General features: G+C 40.4%; 1 protein-coding gene across 1 annotated transcript in view; it reads left to right on the top strand.

Annotated features, from left to right (window-relative positions):
* Positions 1-6,130: 6,130 nt before the first annotated feature.
* The window catches only part of LOC101565609 (lanosterol 14-alpha demethylase), a 27,635-nt gene continuing 17,052 nt past the window's right edge, over positions 6,131-16,713 (top strand). Inside the window, exons 1-4 of the mRNA XM_004646250.2 lie at positions 6,131-6,635; positions 10,369-10,467; positions 14,811-14,987; positions 16,676-16,713. The exon at positions 16,676-16,713 is cut by the window's right edge and continues 17 nt beyond it. Of these exons, the coding sequence (XP_004646307.1) occupies positions 6,462-6,635; positions 10,369-10,467; positions 14,811-14,987; positions 16,676-16,713 (488 nt within the window). The 5' untranslated portion in view covers positions 6,131-6,461. The remainder of the gene's footprint in view (positions 6,636-10,368; positions 10,468-14,810; positions 14,988-16,675) is intronic.

A 16,713-nucleotide genomic window follows, 5' to 3' on the forward strand; every position in this document is an offset into this window, starting at 1 on the left:
CATCAGTCATAATTTGTATTCTTGAATGAAAAGACTGCAAGTTATAGAAATAACAAAATTTCTTGTCAATTACATAATTGTAATGAATTCTCATCAGACCTTTTTTTTTTTTTTTTTGTGGAACTGGAGATTGAACTCAGCTCTTTGAGCTTGCCAGGCAAACACTTATTCAACTGAGCCATCTCCCTGGTCCCAGACCTTTAATCATAACCATTTTATGATGTTATTCAAAGGCAATTAATTGTTTTACTCTGGTGTCTTAAAAGCTGTTGCAGCCTCGCATGGTGGTGCACACTTGTAATCCCAGCACTCAGGAGGCTGAGGCAGGAGGATCATTGCAAGTTTGAGATCAGCCTGGGATACAAAGTCAGCTCAAGACCAGTCTGAATTACATAGTGAGACCCTGTTTAAAAAAAACAAAAATACAAATAACAAAAAAACCTGTTGCAGGGCTGGCAAGATAGCTTGGCAGTCTAAGTGCCTGCTTGGCAAGCACAAGAACCCAGGTTCAATCCCCGGTACTGCATGCCCTGCTGGCCCCAGAACCCCAGATGCATCATTCTGGTATCTGAAATCAGGCATGGTGGCACACACCCATAATTGCAGCATTGGGAAGGCTGAGACAGGAGGATTAGTAGGAGTCCAAGCTGCATAGCAAGAACCTGTACCAAGTAAATAAACAAAAGATTTTTTAAAAAAGCCCTGTTGCTTGCTATTATAGTCCTCATATGTTTTGTCTTCATGGAGAATTCAGGAGATGGCATGGAAAGGGCTCTGAAAAGTGCAAGTTTATAATCTTAAGATCATTCCATTGAGTTTGGTCTGGTGACCATTAATCCTAGCATTTTTGGAATCTCAAATAGTAGAAAGGCAAGTTCAAGTCCAGCCTGAACAACTTAGTGACTCAGTGAGCTCCTACCTCAATAATAACCTAAAATAAATGGGTTAGTGCCTTTTATTTTTTTTTAAATTATAGCATTGGACTGGGTAATAATTTCCAGAATTCTAATAAATAAACTAGTTGATTAATATAATTATTAATCCAACATCAAGCAGAGCAAAATTAATTACATGAGATTGAATGGACTGCTGATGAAATGTTTTTATTGCTTTTTGTTCTTTTAACATTTGCTATGAGGTTTAAGGAAATATTTTCCTCTTTTCTCTAATAATTTTAAAAAAATCATTTATTTTTTTATTAGGTCTTGCTACATAGCTTGGACTCCTAGTGATTCTCCTGTCTCAGCCTCCCCAGCACTGGGAAATATAGGCATGTGCCACCAAGCCTGGTTTTGGCATAGCCAGCCTGGCATGCAGTACCAGGGATCAAACATAGGTCCTTGTACTTGCCAGGCACCTAGACTGCTAAGCTATCTCCCCAGCTCTTCTCTTTTCTTTATATATTACAATAATTTGGCAAAGTAAACCTTTGCGAATAAAGATGAAACAATTACTCTCCCTTTTGATCCCTCTAAAATTTGAAAATTAGTGAGTATTCTTATTTTTGAGGCAATAGACTTATTGCATAAATTCATTAAGCATTTTTTCTTTGTAATTTGACTTTATTACATGTGTGTTACCAGGGATTTGGTTGAAGTGTCCTTTTTAGGATATGTTCAGAGTCAAATATGACCAGATTTAAAGAACTGAATTTGTCTTTATGGAGCCAGTGCCCACAAAGTTCTTTGGAAAAAAAAATACCCCAGTAACTTGCTTTAAGCTTTCCCTGGCTTTATGTAAAAAAGACCCAGGAAATCTGGAAATACTTTGAGGACCTCAAGAACACAGAATTCACCCAAATCTATAGATATTACAGACAGTCTGATGGTAAACTTGACTTCCTAGCCTTGGGCCACTTTTTAAAGTCAATCTGAGTTTACTTATTAAAAGCTTCAACAGATTCCAAAAGAGTCTATATAATAAACCACTGTTTACCTCACTTATATAAATTATGAGGTCAATTTCAATAAAATTAGTTTTACTTGGCAAACAAATTAGTCATACTGTGACACAGGGGCAGCTACAGAGGCAAAAACTGTTGTATTAGAAAACTCTCATGGATATCAGATTGTAGTCCTGGTCACTGTCCTTGAAATTTTGTTATCTCTGAACTGCTCTGTTCCTGAAATCCTACAAAGTGGAACTAGGCAACCTGATATAAACATCAGAGGACAGCCTCATGCTGATGTGTTTGGGCCACTTGGAGTTCACCAAAAACATCTGAGTTGGAGACATTAACATTCCAATCCAGGAAAATATACTTGGAAATCGAAATTAGAAATATTTTTTTAATTATTTATTTATTTATTTGTCCTGTCAGAGGTGAATATTCTATTGGCATCTAAATACTATAAGTGTTTGAATTCAACTAAACAATCTAACACTGTCTAGCAGTCTATAATATTAGTGGGTTATCCTCAGAAGTTATTGACTTGAGCCTTTTACAGCTCATCGTATTAATATGGATTTACTTTATATACCTCATTTTTATACTTTTCTACTGGATGGTTAAGACCAAGATATAGCAAGACCTATATACCCAGAAATGTAACTTTTGTATCTGATAAGGTTAGCCAAGTATTTTCAGGATTTATCCTGTAGTCCTGTACCACCTTTTTTGTACATCCTTTTAAAATTAGAAATATTCTTGACTAACTGTCCTATGGACTTAGAAAATGTGGTTATAGTGTGTTTTGTCATTAGCCTTTGTTTTAATTTTATTTCATTTAGTTTTGTTGGTGAGGCCCTTGGCGCTGAAGCATGCTGCAGTCTCTTGGTATTATATTCGTAATAGTCATCACTGCAATTTCCCTGGCGCTCTATGTTCTCTTTAGGGTCTAAAATGTTTATCCATAGCCATCACTGGTGTGCCAAATGGTCTGACTGTGATTTAGAAGGACAAAAAATAAGCTAGACAACAAAGAGACTATTGCAACGAGCCTGATGTCATGCCTATAAACTCCACAAGAGACAAAAACAGTCCACCCATGCTGACAACAAGAAATGTCACTTATGTCCTTCTTCTGTTTTGGGTGTCAGGTATTTTGTCTCAGCAATGAGAGTAAAGTAACCAAGACATTCCTCTGCCTTATATTATACAGAAAAATTAACCTCGAAGTATAAGGTTCCAGGTTTAAGGAAACGCAAGTTTATAATTTTAAGATCATTCAATTGAGTTAGGTCTGGTGATACACACCCATAATCCTAGCATTTTGGGAGTCTCAAGTAAGAGACCCGCAACTTCAATTTAGAGTCCAGCCTGATAAAGACCCAAACTGATAAAACTCTTAGAAAAAAAAAACCATACTGGGTGTCCTGGTCAATACATTGTGTCAGCTTGGCTGGAGCCCTCTGGTGGGTCCACAATCTTGGCTGTGGGGGGCCTCTTCTCCGCTGTAGGGCCCACCCTAGGGACTGCCCGATGGGCCCACCCAAGGGTGAAGAGGCCCACTCCAGAGCGACAGTACAAAAAGGAGTCTCCAAGGATCTTGATCTTCCGCAGCTGCCATTTTGGAGGAGCTCGGATCTTCACAGCTGCTGACACTTCCTTAGACAAGCTTGATCATCACAGCTGCACCACTTCGGAAGAGCTCGATCTTAGCAGTAGCTGCCACAACTTCCTTGGAGGAGCTCTGGTCTTCGCAGTGGAAGAGAGGCTGGATAGATGCCGCAGCTGCTGCTGCTCCTCTGCTCTTCCTTGTTTTCTGCTGCCATGAACTGCTGCCTTCTGCCTTGGAGCCAGCGGGGTATGGACTGAAACCTCCACTAACTGTGAGTTAAATAAACCCTTACTTCCTTAATTTTGGGGGTCAGGTATTTGTCCCAGCACTGAGGGAAAAGTAACTGAAACACTGGGTTAGGCAATAGTTTCTTAGATATGGAATAATGGGGTACCAATCATAATACTGAGGGAATGTAAAAGGACAGAAAACCAAAAATAAAAGTTCTTAACATCTAAAATTCCCAAAAACTTACTAAAACACTGGCTATGTGATAAGGCAATAATGAAAACTTCCCATTTAAAAAATGTTTCCTTTTTCTGAAGTGGCATTCCTTCCAGCTAGTATTTCAGATTTAATGAATTAAAACATTTGCCTGAAGAAAGAAGCAATGTTACTGAGGGTCTCAAAAATAATTATGTCCAGGTAGGTTTAGAAGCTACTTACACCATGGTGCTGCTGGTAGGTTCTGGCCAAGAGTACAAACTGCTAAATTATCATGGCCTGGATTCAACATGGCTGCATCCCCCAAACCAGAGCTTATCTTGCCATTGTGGCTTCCTCCTTCTTTCCCACTCCATCCCAGGATACAACTTCCTTTTACATTTCCCCGGTACACAAGGGAGCCCCCAGCCAGCTCCTTGTGTGTCACTGAACCAGCCCCTCAAGCTCTGCCCTTGGCAAAAATCCATAGTCTCACCCTCCTTGCCTCAGGTCCAAGGATCTGATCATCTATCTCCCTACCCTCATCCTCTCAGTGTCTTCAGATTTATTTATTTATATTTTGTTTTTATTTATTTTAGGTTGTGTGTGTGTGTGTGTGTGTGTGTTTGGTGCAGGGTGTCACTACACAGCCCACATTAGTAGTGATCCTTCTGATTTCTGCCTCCCAAGTGCTGGGATTACAGGCCAGCGCCACCATGCCTGGATTCCATCCCCAGCTCAGCACACCCGGGGGCGGGGCTGGAGCGGCATGCGGAGCCAGGGATTGTCTTCAGATTTAATAAACGCTCCTAACCCCTTTTATTTCTGCTTGTCTGCTGCACTGCTGCCGCTGTTGTTCAATCATCAGTATTATTTCTGCCAAATTTATAATATGTGCAGAATGGAGTTTTATAGACCCAAAGCAATATAGAATCATGCCATCAAAGATAATTTCATTGACAATGCTCAGATTGGTGAGTAGTGAAGCACACGAATTAAAAAAAAAAAATTTTTTTGTACACAAGACTTAAATCTATATGTATTCTCAGAGGGCCATAAAAGATGGGGGGAAAAAGCCCTTGATTAAATCATAAGTCTTCAAAGTACAGATAATTAAAAATATTTGTTAATTTTTTATTAGTACATATTTGTCATGCATATTGATCACATTTATCACAGGGAATTTACCCCCATACATATCTTTTCTCTCCCCATTTCCTAAAACTTGTTCTGTTTTTTGCTACCCAAAATCCAACTCTGGACCTTGCACTTGCCAGGCAGGCGTTTGTACCCATGAGCTATATGCCTGGCTCTAAAACTTGTTCTAATACAGATAATTATTATGAAAGTTCATTTAACTGTTATGGACTACCTTTCTGTAATTGCTCATAACTATTCCTGAAATACACCTTCACACTTTTTAAGGTTTGTTAGTTTTTAAGTTTTTCTGTTTTAAATTGTCAACAATTTTCTTTTTTTTTTTCCTAATTCACCATGTTATGTATTTTACCTTTGTATGATTTCCAACACTGGGGGCATAATATTTTTCATTTCATGGACTTTTGTAAATCAGGCTCTTCAAAAGCGTTACATGTTGACTCTGCGTGTAAGCACTATATGTAAATAGGTAAAAACTTAATAAATGGAGAGATGTGCTTTGAGATCTTAGCATATGCACTGTAATCCATACCATGCTTTTGATTAATCTCATCAAGACTTGGATACTTGTAGCTGAAAATGTTTGTAGGACTGAACTCCTACTTCAAACTTTCTGGCCACTAAACTCGGAGAACACCGGGTGTTCTTTGTTAGTGGAGCCTCAAACGATTCGGAGTTTCTATCACATCTACCTGTATTTGCGAAAAATCTGTTTTCCTATATAGCAGCGTACCTGACGGCGAACATCTGCTAACTTCAGGGCCATAGAGTAAATCCCGTCAAACTTTGTCAAAGGTTTTTGGGGCGGGGCGCTGGTGACATCATCAAGCCTCAGGTGCTGGGCGGGCGCTGCAGCCAGCCAGCGCCCAGACACCGCCGGCCCCCCGGGGGCGCGCGCGTGACGCCACATAGGCCGACATCGCCTCACATGCGCGCCGTGCAATCACACAGCAGGCCGAGCCACGCGGACGCAGCCCCCGCCCCGGATCCCTCCGCGACGCCCCTCCCACACAAGTCCTAGGCCCTGGGCGCCCGGCCCATAGGCCCGAGATCACGCGGTTGTCGGAGGGTGTCCACCTCTAAAGCCACCATCGCTTGCGCACGGGACCTCTGGCACCGTAGGGAGGCCGCGTCCTCATGCTCTCTCTGGCGCAAGGAGACCTCGGTGGTGAGAACCTGCGTCTGAGCGTGGCACGGAAGGCCCCGCCCCCCGCGTGACGCGCTAGGTGGCGCGCGAGCGGCAGGGCGGTGGGCGGGGCGACCGGGGTTTTGTGGGAGGCCGGTTGTGCTGGCCACCTCTCCTCGCCCATCAGTCGGAGTTTCTCACTCCTTGTCTCTTCCGAGGGGCGCCCTTCCGGGGAGGGACGCGGCGGCGACGGGATGGTGCTGCTGGGCCTGCTGCAGGCGGGCGGGTCGATGCTGGAACATGCAGTGGAGCGAGTGACCGGCGGCAGCCTCCTGTCCACAGTGCTGGTGGCCTCCGCCTTCACCCTCAGCCTGGCCTACCTGTTCCGTCTCGCCGTAGGCCAGCTGGCCCACCTGCCGGCAGGAGCGGTGCGTACGTCCTCCGTGGGCCGCGCGAGGCCGCGACAGCCGAGGCGGTGGCCGGGAGGGCGGGTTCCCGGTCCTGGCCCTGCGGGGAGGTGCGGTGTGGCAGCCGCGGTCACAGCACTGCTGCTGGTGGCGCTGGCCATCGCGAGGCGTGACCTTGCTGGCTTCGGTGTTGGGGCTGTGGCGGCCCCGGCCACGCGTCTGATTCTGGTGGGGTCGTGGGTGCAGCGTTTGTGGTCGTAGCGGCGGCTCTGCAGGCTGGCCTGGCTGTGGGCCCCTTGGTGAGGGCCATCGTGGTGATGCTGTGGGCAGCTGCGGCCGTCGCGCTTTCGATGGCTGTTTACCTGTGGCCAGGCGCTGTGTGCAACTTCGAAAAGGGGAGTGCAGAAGTGCGGGATGGGCTTGCTCTGTGTGTGTGTGTGTGTGTGTGTGTGTGTGTGTGTGTGGTACTGCAGGGGCTGGTAGGCAAGCACTGTACCACTGAGCTACATCCCTAAATCCGGACTTTCTTATAATACTGCTAAAATATCAGTTTCTCTAAGGGGTGGCCACCAGCCTTAAACCTGCCCAATGTATTTTATGAATGAATCCTTAACAAGCAGCACTAGATAGATTTCTAATACTGCTCTTTACTCTCAACGGAATGGACAAACTATGTACATTGTACTCAGACCAAAGTGTGGCTTAGTAGCTTTTGAATTTTTTTTTTTTTTTTTCCCGGAACTGGGGATTGAACTCAGGCCCTTGCTCTTGCCAGGCAAGCGCTTATTCTACTGAGCCATCTCCCTGGCCCCTTGAACTTTTTTTTTTGTTTGAACCATAACACACGAGGCGGAGTTAGTACTACTATTTTTCCTACACGTGCGATTTTTGAGGAAGTACTGTTTGGGAAGAACTATCTTAGTTACTTTTTTGGTTGCTAGGACAAAATACCCCACACCCAAAGTTAAAGGGAAAAAGGTTTATTCAGCTCTCTGTAGAGGTTTTAGTCTATAATTGGCTGGTTCCAAGGCAGGGTGGCTGGACAGAGAACAATTCATGGTGCAGAAGGCAGCAAAAGCATGCTCCATCCTGAGTGCAGCACTCACACCCTTAATCCCAGTGTTGGACCATGAATCAATCACAAACTCCAGATTCAGCTGCCTCTGAAAAGCCCACCACCTCTCACTGCTTGTACTTTGGGAGAACATCTAGACACAAACCGTAACAGACATCTGAGCAGTATCATTCTTTTGTCATTGCCAGCTTGATTGTTAGGAGACTTAATGTTAAAATATGTGGGTATCACTTTGTAGCATTTAAAGTACAGTTTATGATAAATGCTAGAGAATTTCTTCCAGGGTTGATGTATTTCCTTTATAATTGGAGGATCTAGTTCATTTGCAGTAAAAAAAAAAAGTATGAGATTTGTTCTGTTCACTGAAATATAAATTAAACATTTCCCTTATGCAAGTTACTGTTGGCCTTTTCTTTGGGGAAAAACTATAGGACTAAAATTAAAAATGAAAGAAAAAAACCTCATGTTACTAATGGTTAGAAAGGTTATCTGGGGGCCAGGGAGATGGCTCAGTAGAATAAGCGCTTCCCTGGCAAGAGCAAGGGCCTGAGTTCAATCCCCGGTTCTGCCAAAAAAAAAAAAAGGCTATCTGTAGCCTCTAGTGGTATGATAGTGTCTGTTTAAAGTTGTAGTGCTGTCTCACACCAGAAAAAATGGCAGTCATCAAGAAGTTAACCAGAAGGGGCCAGGGAGATGGCTTAGTGGAATAAGCACTTGCCAGGCAAGCAAAAGGGCCTGAGTTCAATCCCGGTTCCACCAAAAAAAAAAAAAAAAGTTAACCAGGAACAAATGCTAGAGAGACTGTGGAGGAAAAGGAACCCTTCACCGCTGTTGGTGGCAGTGTAGACTGGTACAACCACTATGGAAATCCATGTGGAGATTCTTCAAAAAGCTAGGATTTCAGGTCCTGTTTAACATAGCTATTCCCTTCCTGGATATATTTACAGAATAACTGAAAACATCATACCACAGTGATATATGTGCACCCATGTTTAATTTGTCATAGCTAAATCTTGGAAACAACTCAAATGTCCATTAACTGAGTAATGGATTAAAAAAAATGTATTTTTACACAATGGAGTATTAGCTATAAAAAAAAAAAGATGAATTCCATGCTTTTATAGGTAAATGGATGCAACTAGAGACGGTACTCAAGTGAAACAAATCAGACCTGCATGTGCGAACATCATATTGTCTCCCTATTGTAAGAACCTGAAAGAGTAAATAAAATTTGAAATGTGTAATTAATACTGTGAAAGGGAAAGAATCTGTTCAAAGGGAAGGAATAACTGGATGAGAAAAAGGACAAAAGAAAGAAGAGAAGGGGGCCGGGGAGATGGTGCAGTAGAATAAGGGGCCTGAGTTCAATCCCCCATTCTGCAAAAAAAAAAAAAAGAAAAAAAAAAAAAAAAAAAAAAGAAAGAAAGAAAGATCGGAAGAGCACACGTCTGAACTCCAGTCACGCCGCAACATCTCGTATGCCATCTTCAAAAAAAAAGAAGGGAAAGAGATGTATATATATACAGGATAGCTTGAATAATTGTGCTGCTGATTTGTGATGGTCTTATTGAAAGGAACAATTAATGCCTAAATTTTTTTCTTTTTAATTTCTTACATATTTTAAACCAATTTTATATGCTTATATTTCATACTCTAATTTGAAGACAATATTATGTAATATAACAGCCATGGTTGAATTCCTATTCAGTGAAATTCTGTAGTTTTTTTTTTTTTTTAATTTATGTATTTAATACAGGGTCTCAGTACGTAGATGGGACTCGTAGTGATTCTCCTGTTTCCAGCTTCCCAAGTGCTGGGATTATAGGCATGTGCCACCATGCCCAATCTCAAGTGCCCCCTGGGGGCGGGGCCCGCACATTGATTGAACGAGGCCACTGGACTCTGTCTAAGCAGGCGCTGTAGTCTACAGAGCTATCTGGCTAGCCCTTTCTGTATAGTTTCTAATGTGTTGGGTTTTAAAAAATTTTTTCTTTTTTTTCAAGTTTTAAATTTTCTTTAAATAAAAAAATAAGCCGGGGATAAAGCTCAGTGGCATAAGTGCCTGTCTGGCAAGTGCAGGGTCTGGAGTTCAGTTCTCATGCGGAAAAAAAAAAAAAAAAATGCTTATTTGACTGTCCTGTTTTTTTTTATTTTTTAATTTTTTTTTTTAAATTTTAGGGAAGGGTCTGCAGGGTGTTCATGATCTCACTACTAGTTCAGACTCATAGTGATCTGCCTGTTTACAACCTCCCAAGAGCTGCGATTACAGGCACGTGCCAACACACCCAGTCTCAATTGCAGTCTCAGCGAGCCCAGCACAGCAGGCCCGGGGTTTGAACCCCTGGTCCCTACGCCTGTTTTATTGCTTTTTAATGGTGTTTTGATTTTTAGACAGGGTTTTACTATATAGGTCAGGCTGGTCTTGAACTCCTGCCTCAGCCTCCCCAGGGCTGGTATTACAGGCATTCATCACCATACCTGGTCTTCAATTTTTGTTCTTTTAAATTGTATTCTCCCTAAATATTGACCATTTAGCTGTTCATAAGTTACTTTTGCTGCTTCGCTTTTTGATAACTTTTGTTTAGGACTAGTGGAAAATTTTATTAAATTATTTGACTATGAAGCTGAATTGAGTTTTTTCCTTAAATGAGAAAAGAATTTTATTGTTTTCATTTACAGAAAACTCCACCATACATTTTCTCTCCAGTTCCATTCCTTGGACATGCTATAGCATTTGGAAAAAATCCAATTGAATTCTTAGAAAATGCATACGAGAAGGTAAGTCTTCCAAATAATTAGAGAACGAGATACTAGATAACTGTTTTTCAAACTTTTTTCAATGGAAGAACATTTTTTAAAAAGTTGGGCCCTTATAATTACTATTTATTGTAGACAAAATAAAATGGACGCTTCTCTAGTTTAAGAGGTGAAGAGGCTTTATTGACTGCTACTCTTTTAGCTTCTATACATGTCCTGAGGGAGTCTGAGATGCTCCTGAGGTAGTTCTGGTGATTATTGTATAAAAAACACTGCTTTAAATTTTGTTTTCATTGATCATTAAAATTGATAAAATTTTTCTTAACTGTGTATGTCTGGAACTTGTAACCTGCCCTGTCTAGCCCCTGTGACTTCACACTCTACTTCGGTGACCCACTCAATATCATCAAGCACTCAGATCTTCGTCCTTTCCTCTCTAATGAGCTTTCTTGTATCACTACAACCATTTACTCTTCAGTGGTGCTAAGCCCCGTTTGCCATTCCACTGAACATCTCTGGAAATCCTGATGGTTCCCACCACTGTGCTTTACTGAGTTCTTAGGTGTTTCTCAATGTAGTCAAATGACAATGATAGGCCCTCCGAGTTGTTCCCTATTTCACCTTACAATTTTCTCAGCTTTTGGGTAACACCTCTTCCTCATTTGCTTGTTCAACTCCTTTAATTATAATCATTCTTGACTACATTAGATCATCTGTTCCACTTTCCTATTTGCCTTCTCCTGATCTGTCAGTCTTCTTCATTTTTCTGTTTTTACTTTTGGCGCATGGTCCATTGTTTCAGTTACATTCTTGCCAAGATCTTCTGTTTCCTTGCTCCTAGATTTTTGTTGTTGTTCATCTGCAAAACTCCAAAGGTGGGAGAAGTCAGTTACTCATTTTCTCCTTTCTTGCTTCAGGTTAGTTTCTTGTTAATTTTGTGATTGTCTTGCATAAAATTTTAATACTGCTCAACAATTCTGTTTTGTTCTTTTGATTGGCTGAATTTCCATTCATCTCAATAACTAATTCAAATCTTTACATTTTTAAACTACTATATCTTTACTTTTTTTGTTTTTTTTTTTTTGAGACAGGGTCTTTCTGTGTATTTCAGGCTGGCACTGTAGCTCAGGCTGGCCTCAAACTCACAATAATCCTCCTATTTTAGTTTCCTGAGTGTTGGGGTAACTGATGTGCAACACTATTCTCAGCATAAACTTATACATTTTTCTACTTCTTCATTAAAGCAAATGACTTTATCTTATTTAAAGATTGTTTAAAAATCATTTAATGAGCATTCTGTCATAGTCTTAATTTCAGTTATATACAAACCTGCTTATTTCTATGCTCTGTTGTCTTTCTGTAATGATAGTAAAATTTACTACTAGGATTTAGTGCTTTTAATTATTTTACCAAATGTGCACCAAAACTCTTAATACATATGTTTTGTAGATAACAAAGTTGAAAGACAGAGGTTATATAATTTGCTCCAGTGCTCACTGCCAGCCACTAGCCAAGCCAATATTTCATGCGGTCTGATTTCTGGGCCTATGTTTTTGATGATAATGATGACAGAAAAGAACTCATTTACTATGGCTAAGACACTCTTCTTTGCCTTCTACATAAAATTTATGTAATCTGGACTATGAAGTGGGTACTATTTTTATGACCATTTTATTGATGAGAGAAACTGAAGCAGAGGTTAAATTTTCTGCTATAGGACTAAGGTTACACACTAATTGTAGAGCCCAGAATTTGAGCCCAGGCAGTCTGGTTCCAGAATCTTGTGCTGTAGCTTACTAATTCTGTGCCTTAGTTTTATTGTATGTTGCCTACTATTATAAGATGAACGCTCCATTCCTTTCTTTTATTTCAGAAACCTTATTCTGTTATTTCTCAACCTTATACTAGTATTTCTATCAACTGGATCTATTTTCTTCTAAAAAATTCTCGTGTTGCCCATTTAAAAGCATAAGTATTTATCCATTTTCTTCAGTACTCAGGATTGAACCCAAGGCCTCATGCATACTATATGAGCTACACAGCCAGCCTAGTTTTTATTTTTCAGATTTTTGAGATAGTGTCTTCCCCAGGTACCCAGGCTGGTCTCAAGTTTTTGATCTTCCTGCATTAGTTCCCAGAGTAGCAGGGTTAATAGGCATGTGCCATCATGCTCATGTGGAGCTTCTCTCAAGCTCTTTGTTTGTTCTGTGACTTGTCCATACTCCCTGTCTCTATTTCCTACTTAGTTACTCTGAAATCCACTGTAGTCTGACAAATGGACTTGGCCTCTTCTTTCTAATTCACTTGTGGGTACATTCTTGTTTTCATTTACTGTTGGTGCTTGCTGGGGTTAGTTGTATTAGTCAGGGTTTTACTAGAGGAACAGATAAAACACAAGATGTACAAATGTATAAGAAATTACAAGATTGGCTTATGATGCTCAGCCACAGAGTCAGATGAGGAAGCGTGCAGAGGTCATCTGCACACTGGAGACAGAAGGATTCAGTCCAAGGTGTGGAGCTCACTGCAGTGTTCAATGCAAGTCTGTATCAGTCAGCCCATGGGTCTGAGACCAAAGGGGTAGAAGGCTGATGAGTCTGACAGAAAGCTGAAGCATCCAAGCTGGAGGCCGAAGAGTCTGTGCTAAAGGCCCAGGAGATGAAGTCCAAGGTGACTGTTAAGACTGGATCCTTCTAGAAAATGGAATGCTGAATCCTCCCTCAACCCCTTTATTTACCCTTTTTGTGCTGAGTCACTCTCTGATCTAGGGTGGGCCCCTATGGCCCAGGGCATGGAACTCCAGAGGCGCTCCAGCCAAGTTGACACAATGTATCCACCACTACTTTGGCCATGTCCCTTTATTTTCTAGGTGACTTTCTTTGTATGTGTAGCTTTAACTGAATGTCACCATATGTTGACACCCAAATTAATGTTTGTGGCTGTGAACTCTCAGAACTAGTGACCTGGATGTCTAATTCCTGTGTGACACTTTGTTATCTCAAAGGCATCTGAAATTCAGTGTTTCTAATATTTAACTGCTGGTTTTTCTCTCTCCAATTCTGGTTGTCCTATCTTTTCTGCTAACATAATTTTTTCTGGTTCTACCAGAAATAAAATTCCTTCTTAGTACTTTCTTCACTGTGTCAATCCATTGCTAAGTCTACAGACTGTCTCTAACATAGCTTAGTAATCTGTCAGCTTCTATCTCTACTGTCCCACTTTGTGACAAGAGTTTATCTTTTGGTTTGTGCAGTGTGTTCTAATGGGTCCTGTGGCATCTTTTCTGTTCGTACCCCTCCATCCTTTGTGCACAGCAATCAGAGGAATCTTTTCAAATATATAAAGACCAGTGTGTCTTTTCTATATAGTTTAAACTTCTTTTGCTTGTGAGCAAAAGCTTCTTTCACCTGACTTCTCAGACTGTGGCGTAAGTGCTGCCTGACCCTTAATTCTCATCTCATCCTTCCTGCTGGATGAGCACACTTAACTGCCAAGCTAACTCCTACTCCTTCAGTGCTCAGTGTCGGTGTTTCATCCACCTTTTGTCACGGTTGTTTTCCTTTGTGTAATACCGTCACACTTTCAATTTTACATTTGTTAATGTGTTACCTGATTTGTGTCCTTTCCAAGAGATCGCTTCATGAGTCAGGGACAGTATTTTTATTCCTGATTAGATTTCCACAGCCCAGTCTGTAATAATAATACTACTAATTATAGTAATAATAATAAATACAAAGTGAAGCTTGTAACACCTAACAGTAGTAACATTAACGTGATGAAATTATTCAGTGTTGGTGGGATAGTATAAAACTGATAATGACATCAGCTTCTTGGGTCTTCATTATAGACAAGGATATATATTTTAGCAACTCTTTAATTTTTTTTTTAACTAAAGGAGGGAGAGCATTCGTTGCAGATTTTTTTTTTTTTTGGTGGAACCAAGGGTTGAACTGAGGCCCTTGCACTTGCCAGACAAGCACTTATTCTACGGAGCTATCTCCCAGGTCCCTAGAACTCTGTATTAAAACAAAACCTTGACAGCATTACCTATACCCAATAATGAAAAATCAGTTAAGTTTACATAATGCTTTGTAATAATAGAAAACAATATATCATTAATGTTTAAGCGATAGAAAATAGTTGTAGTATAACAAGTTGTAAAAAGAATAAACAGTTGTCTTTATACTGAATTTACAACTAGATGAACTTAATTACAAATTTAGACAAATACAAGAAGGGTTAGTCTGGCAAGCTGAAAAGAATTCCTTTAAGATGTATGAATGTTTTATTTTTTTGCCATGCATAGTATGGTTTAAGAAGTTTTTTTTTTTTTTGAAAATCACTGTGTGCTTCTCTTTCTTTAGTATGGACCTGTATTTAGTTTTACCATGGTGGGCAAGACATTTACTTACCTTTTGGGGAGTGATGCTGCTGCATTGCTTTTTAATAGTAAAAATGAAGACCTGAATGCAGAAGATGTCTACAGTCGTCTGACAACACCTGTGTTTGGGAAGGGCGTTGCATATGACGTGCCTAATGCGGTAAGTAACGCTGTCATCTTGAATAAGGGCCCATCTATACTATAATCATTACACTTAGTAGTGTACTATTACATATTTACAAGGCAGAAGCATTTTATTTCTTGGTTCAGAAAGTCTGAGGTACATGAGACATTGCAGGAGAAAAACCTTGGGCACCTGATATGGAATGTGGTATGTTTTGTTTTATACCTACTGGTATGGCCTAAATAAAAGGCTTCCTGTACAAAGAAATGAAATCAATGATAAGAACATATTGCGATTTGCTTTGAGAAGGTAATAAGGAAATTTCATCATTTTATCAAAAGGGCTTTCTACCTACCTACTTCTCCCTGAAATTCTAGTATGAACACTGTTAAAAATTGCTGACTTCATGGCTGGGGGTTTAGCTCAGCAACATAAGTGCCTGTCTGGCAAGTGCTAGGTCCTGAGTTTGATCCCTGGTACCAAAAAAAAAAAATTGCTGACTTCAGAAGTTCTCTTTCTACTGCAGCTCCTTCAGGTATAGCAAATGTTTGTTGTTTTTCTCTTCTACAGTTATAAAGTTAAATATTAAAGTTTTAAGTTGTTATACAACCTAACTTGTAGATAACTGGCTTTTGTGCAGTTTGTGAATTTTGGGTAATGCATACAGTCCGGTACCCAACCCAAGTGTGTTAGTTTTCTCATTGCTGAGACAAAATACCTGGCATCCAAAGTTAGAGGAGGAAAGGTTTATTTGGCTCAGTTTGTAGAGTTTTTTGTACATAGTTTGCTGACTCTAAGGCAGGGTGGCATGGCAGAGGGACACTGCAGAGGACAAATAGCCACCACAAGTAGTCAGGTGATGAAAGCACATTAGCCCTCTTTTTGTACTGTGTATTTTATGGAGGCTACCTCTCTAAGACAAGTGTTCCAGTCACATCCTTAATCTGAGTCAGAACCGTGCCAAGCCAGTCACATATTCTAGATGTAGTCCCCTCTGAAAAGCACCCCTTTCCTCTATGACTGCTGGAGGCTCTGGGGAGCTGTCTAGATACGAGCCATAACACTAAGTATGGCAGTTAAAAGTAGATTAAATGTTTTTGGAAATTAACACATTGTAGGAGAAAGACTACTCAAATTCAAAAGCAAAGTCCTCAGGATATTTCTGCTTAGATTTGGTTCATCTGTTCATTTTTCTTCTTGAATTTTATTAGACTGTGAAAATATAAATGCCCCAAAAGAATTAACCATTAGTTGTGTTTGTGAAAATTTATTCAGATTATATTCTCATGAAACTTCTGGATGATAGTATCAGGGAGCAATGATATTTGTTTGGAAATAGAAGAGAAGATGTTAAAAAGGATAAAAATAGTATTAAACTATAGTGAACCTTTAAGAAATTGCATTGGTATTTGGGTTGGGTTGGAAGACTGAAAGTTAAAGAGAATAGGAACAGGGAGCTCTGGAGTTAGGAGTTGGAACCAGTCTGTAGGAAGGAATGTAGGAAGTAGGCTTCCTACTCCATTCATCTGGGACCTTACTAACAGACACTGACCTTCACATTTCTTCAAATAAATGTGTAGATGCTCTAAGTTACCAGATCGGGTATGGTTTTTAAAAACTTTGTTTTTATAATGTTTCAGAGTGTTTTGAGTGTTATATAGACACCTAATGAAATGATATAGCAAACATTGTAATGCTCTATAACCTTTTTTCTTTTTAAAAAGGTTTTCTTGGAGCAGAAGAAAATATTAAAAAGTGGCCT

Source organism: Octodon degus, unplaced genomic scaffold, assembly GCF_000260255.1.
Source record: "Octodon degus isolate 3935 unplaced genomic scaffold, OctDeg1.0 scaffold00262, whole genome shotgun sequence".
NCBI classification, from domain to species: Eukaryota; Metazoa; Chordata; class Mammalia; order Rodentia; family Octodontidae; genus Octodon; species Octodon degus.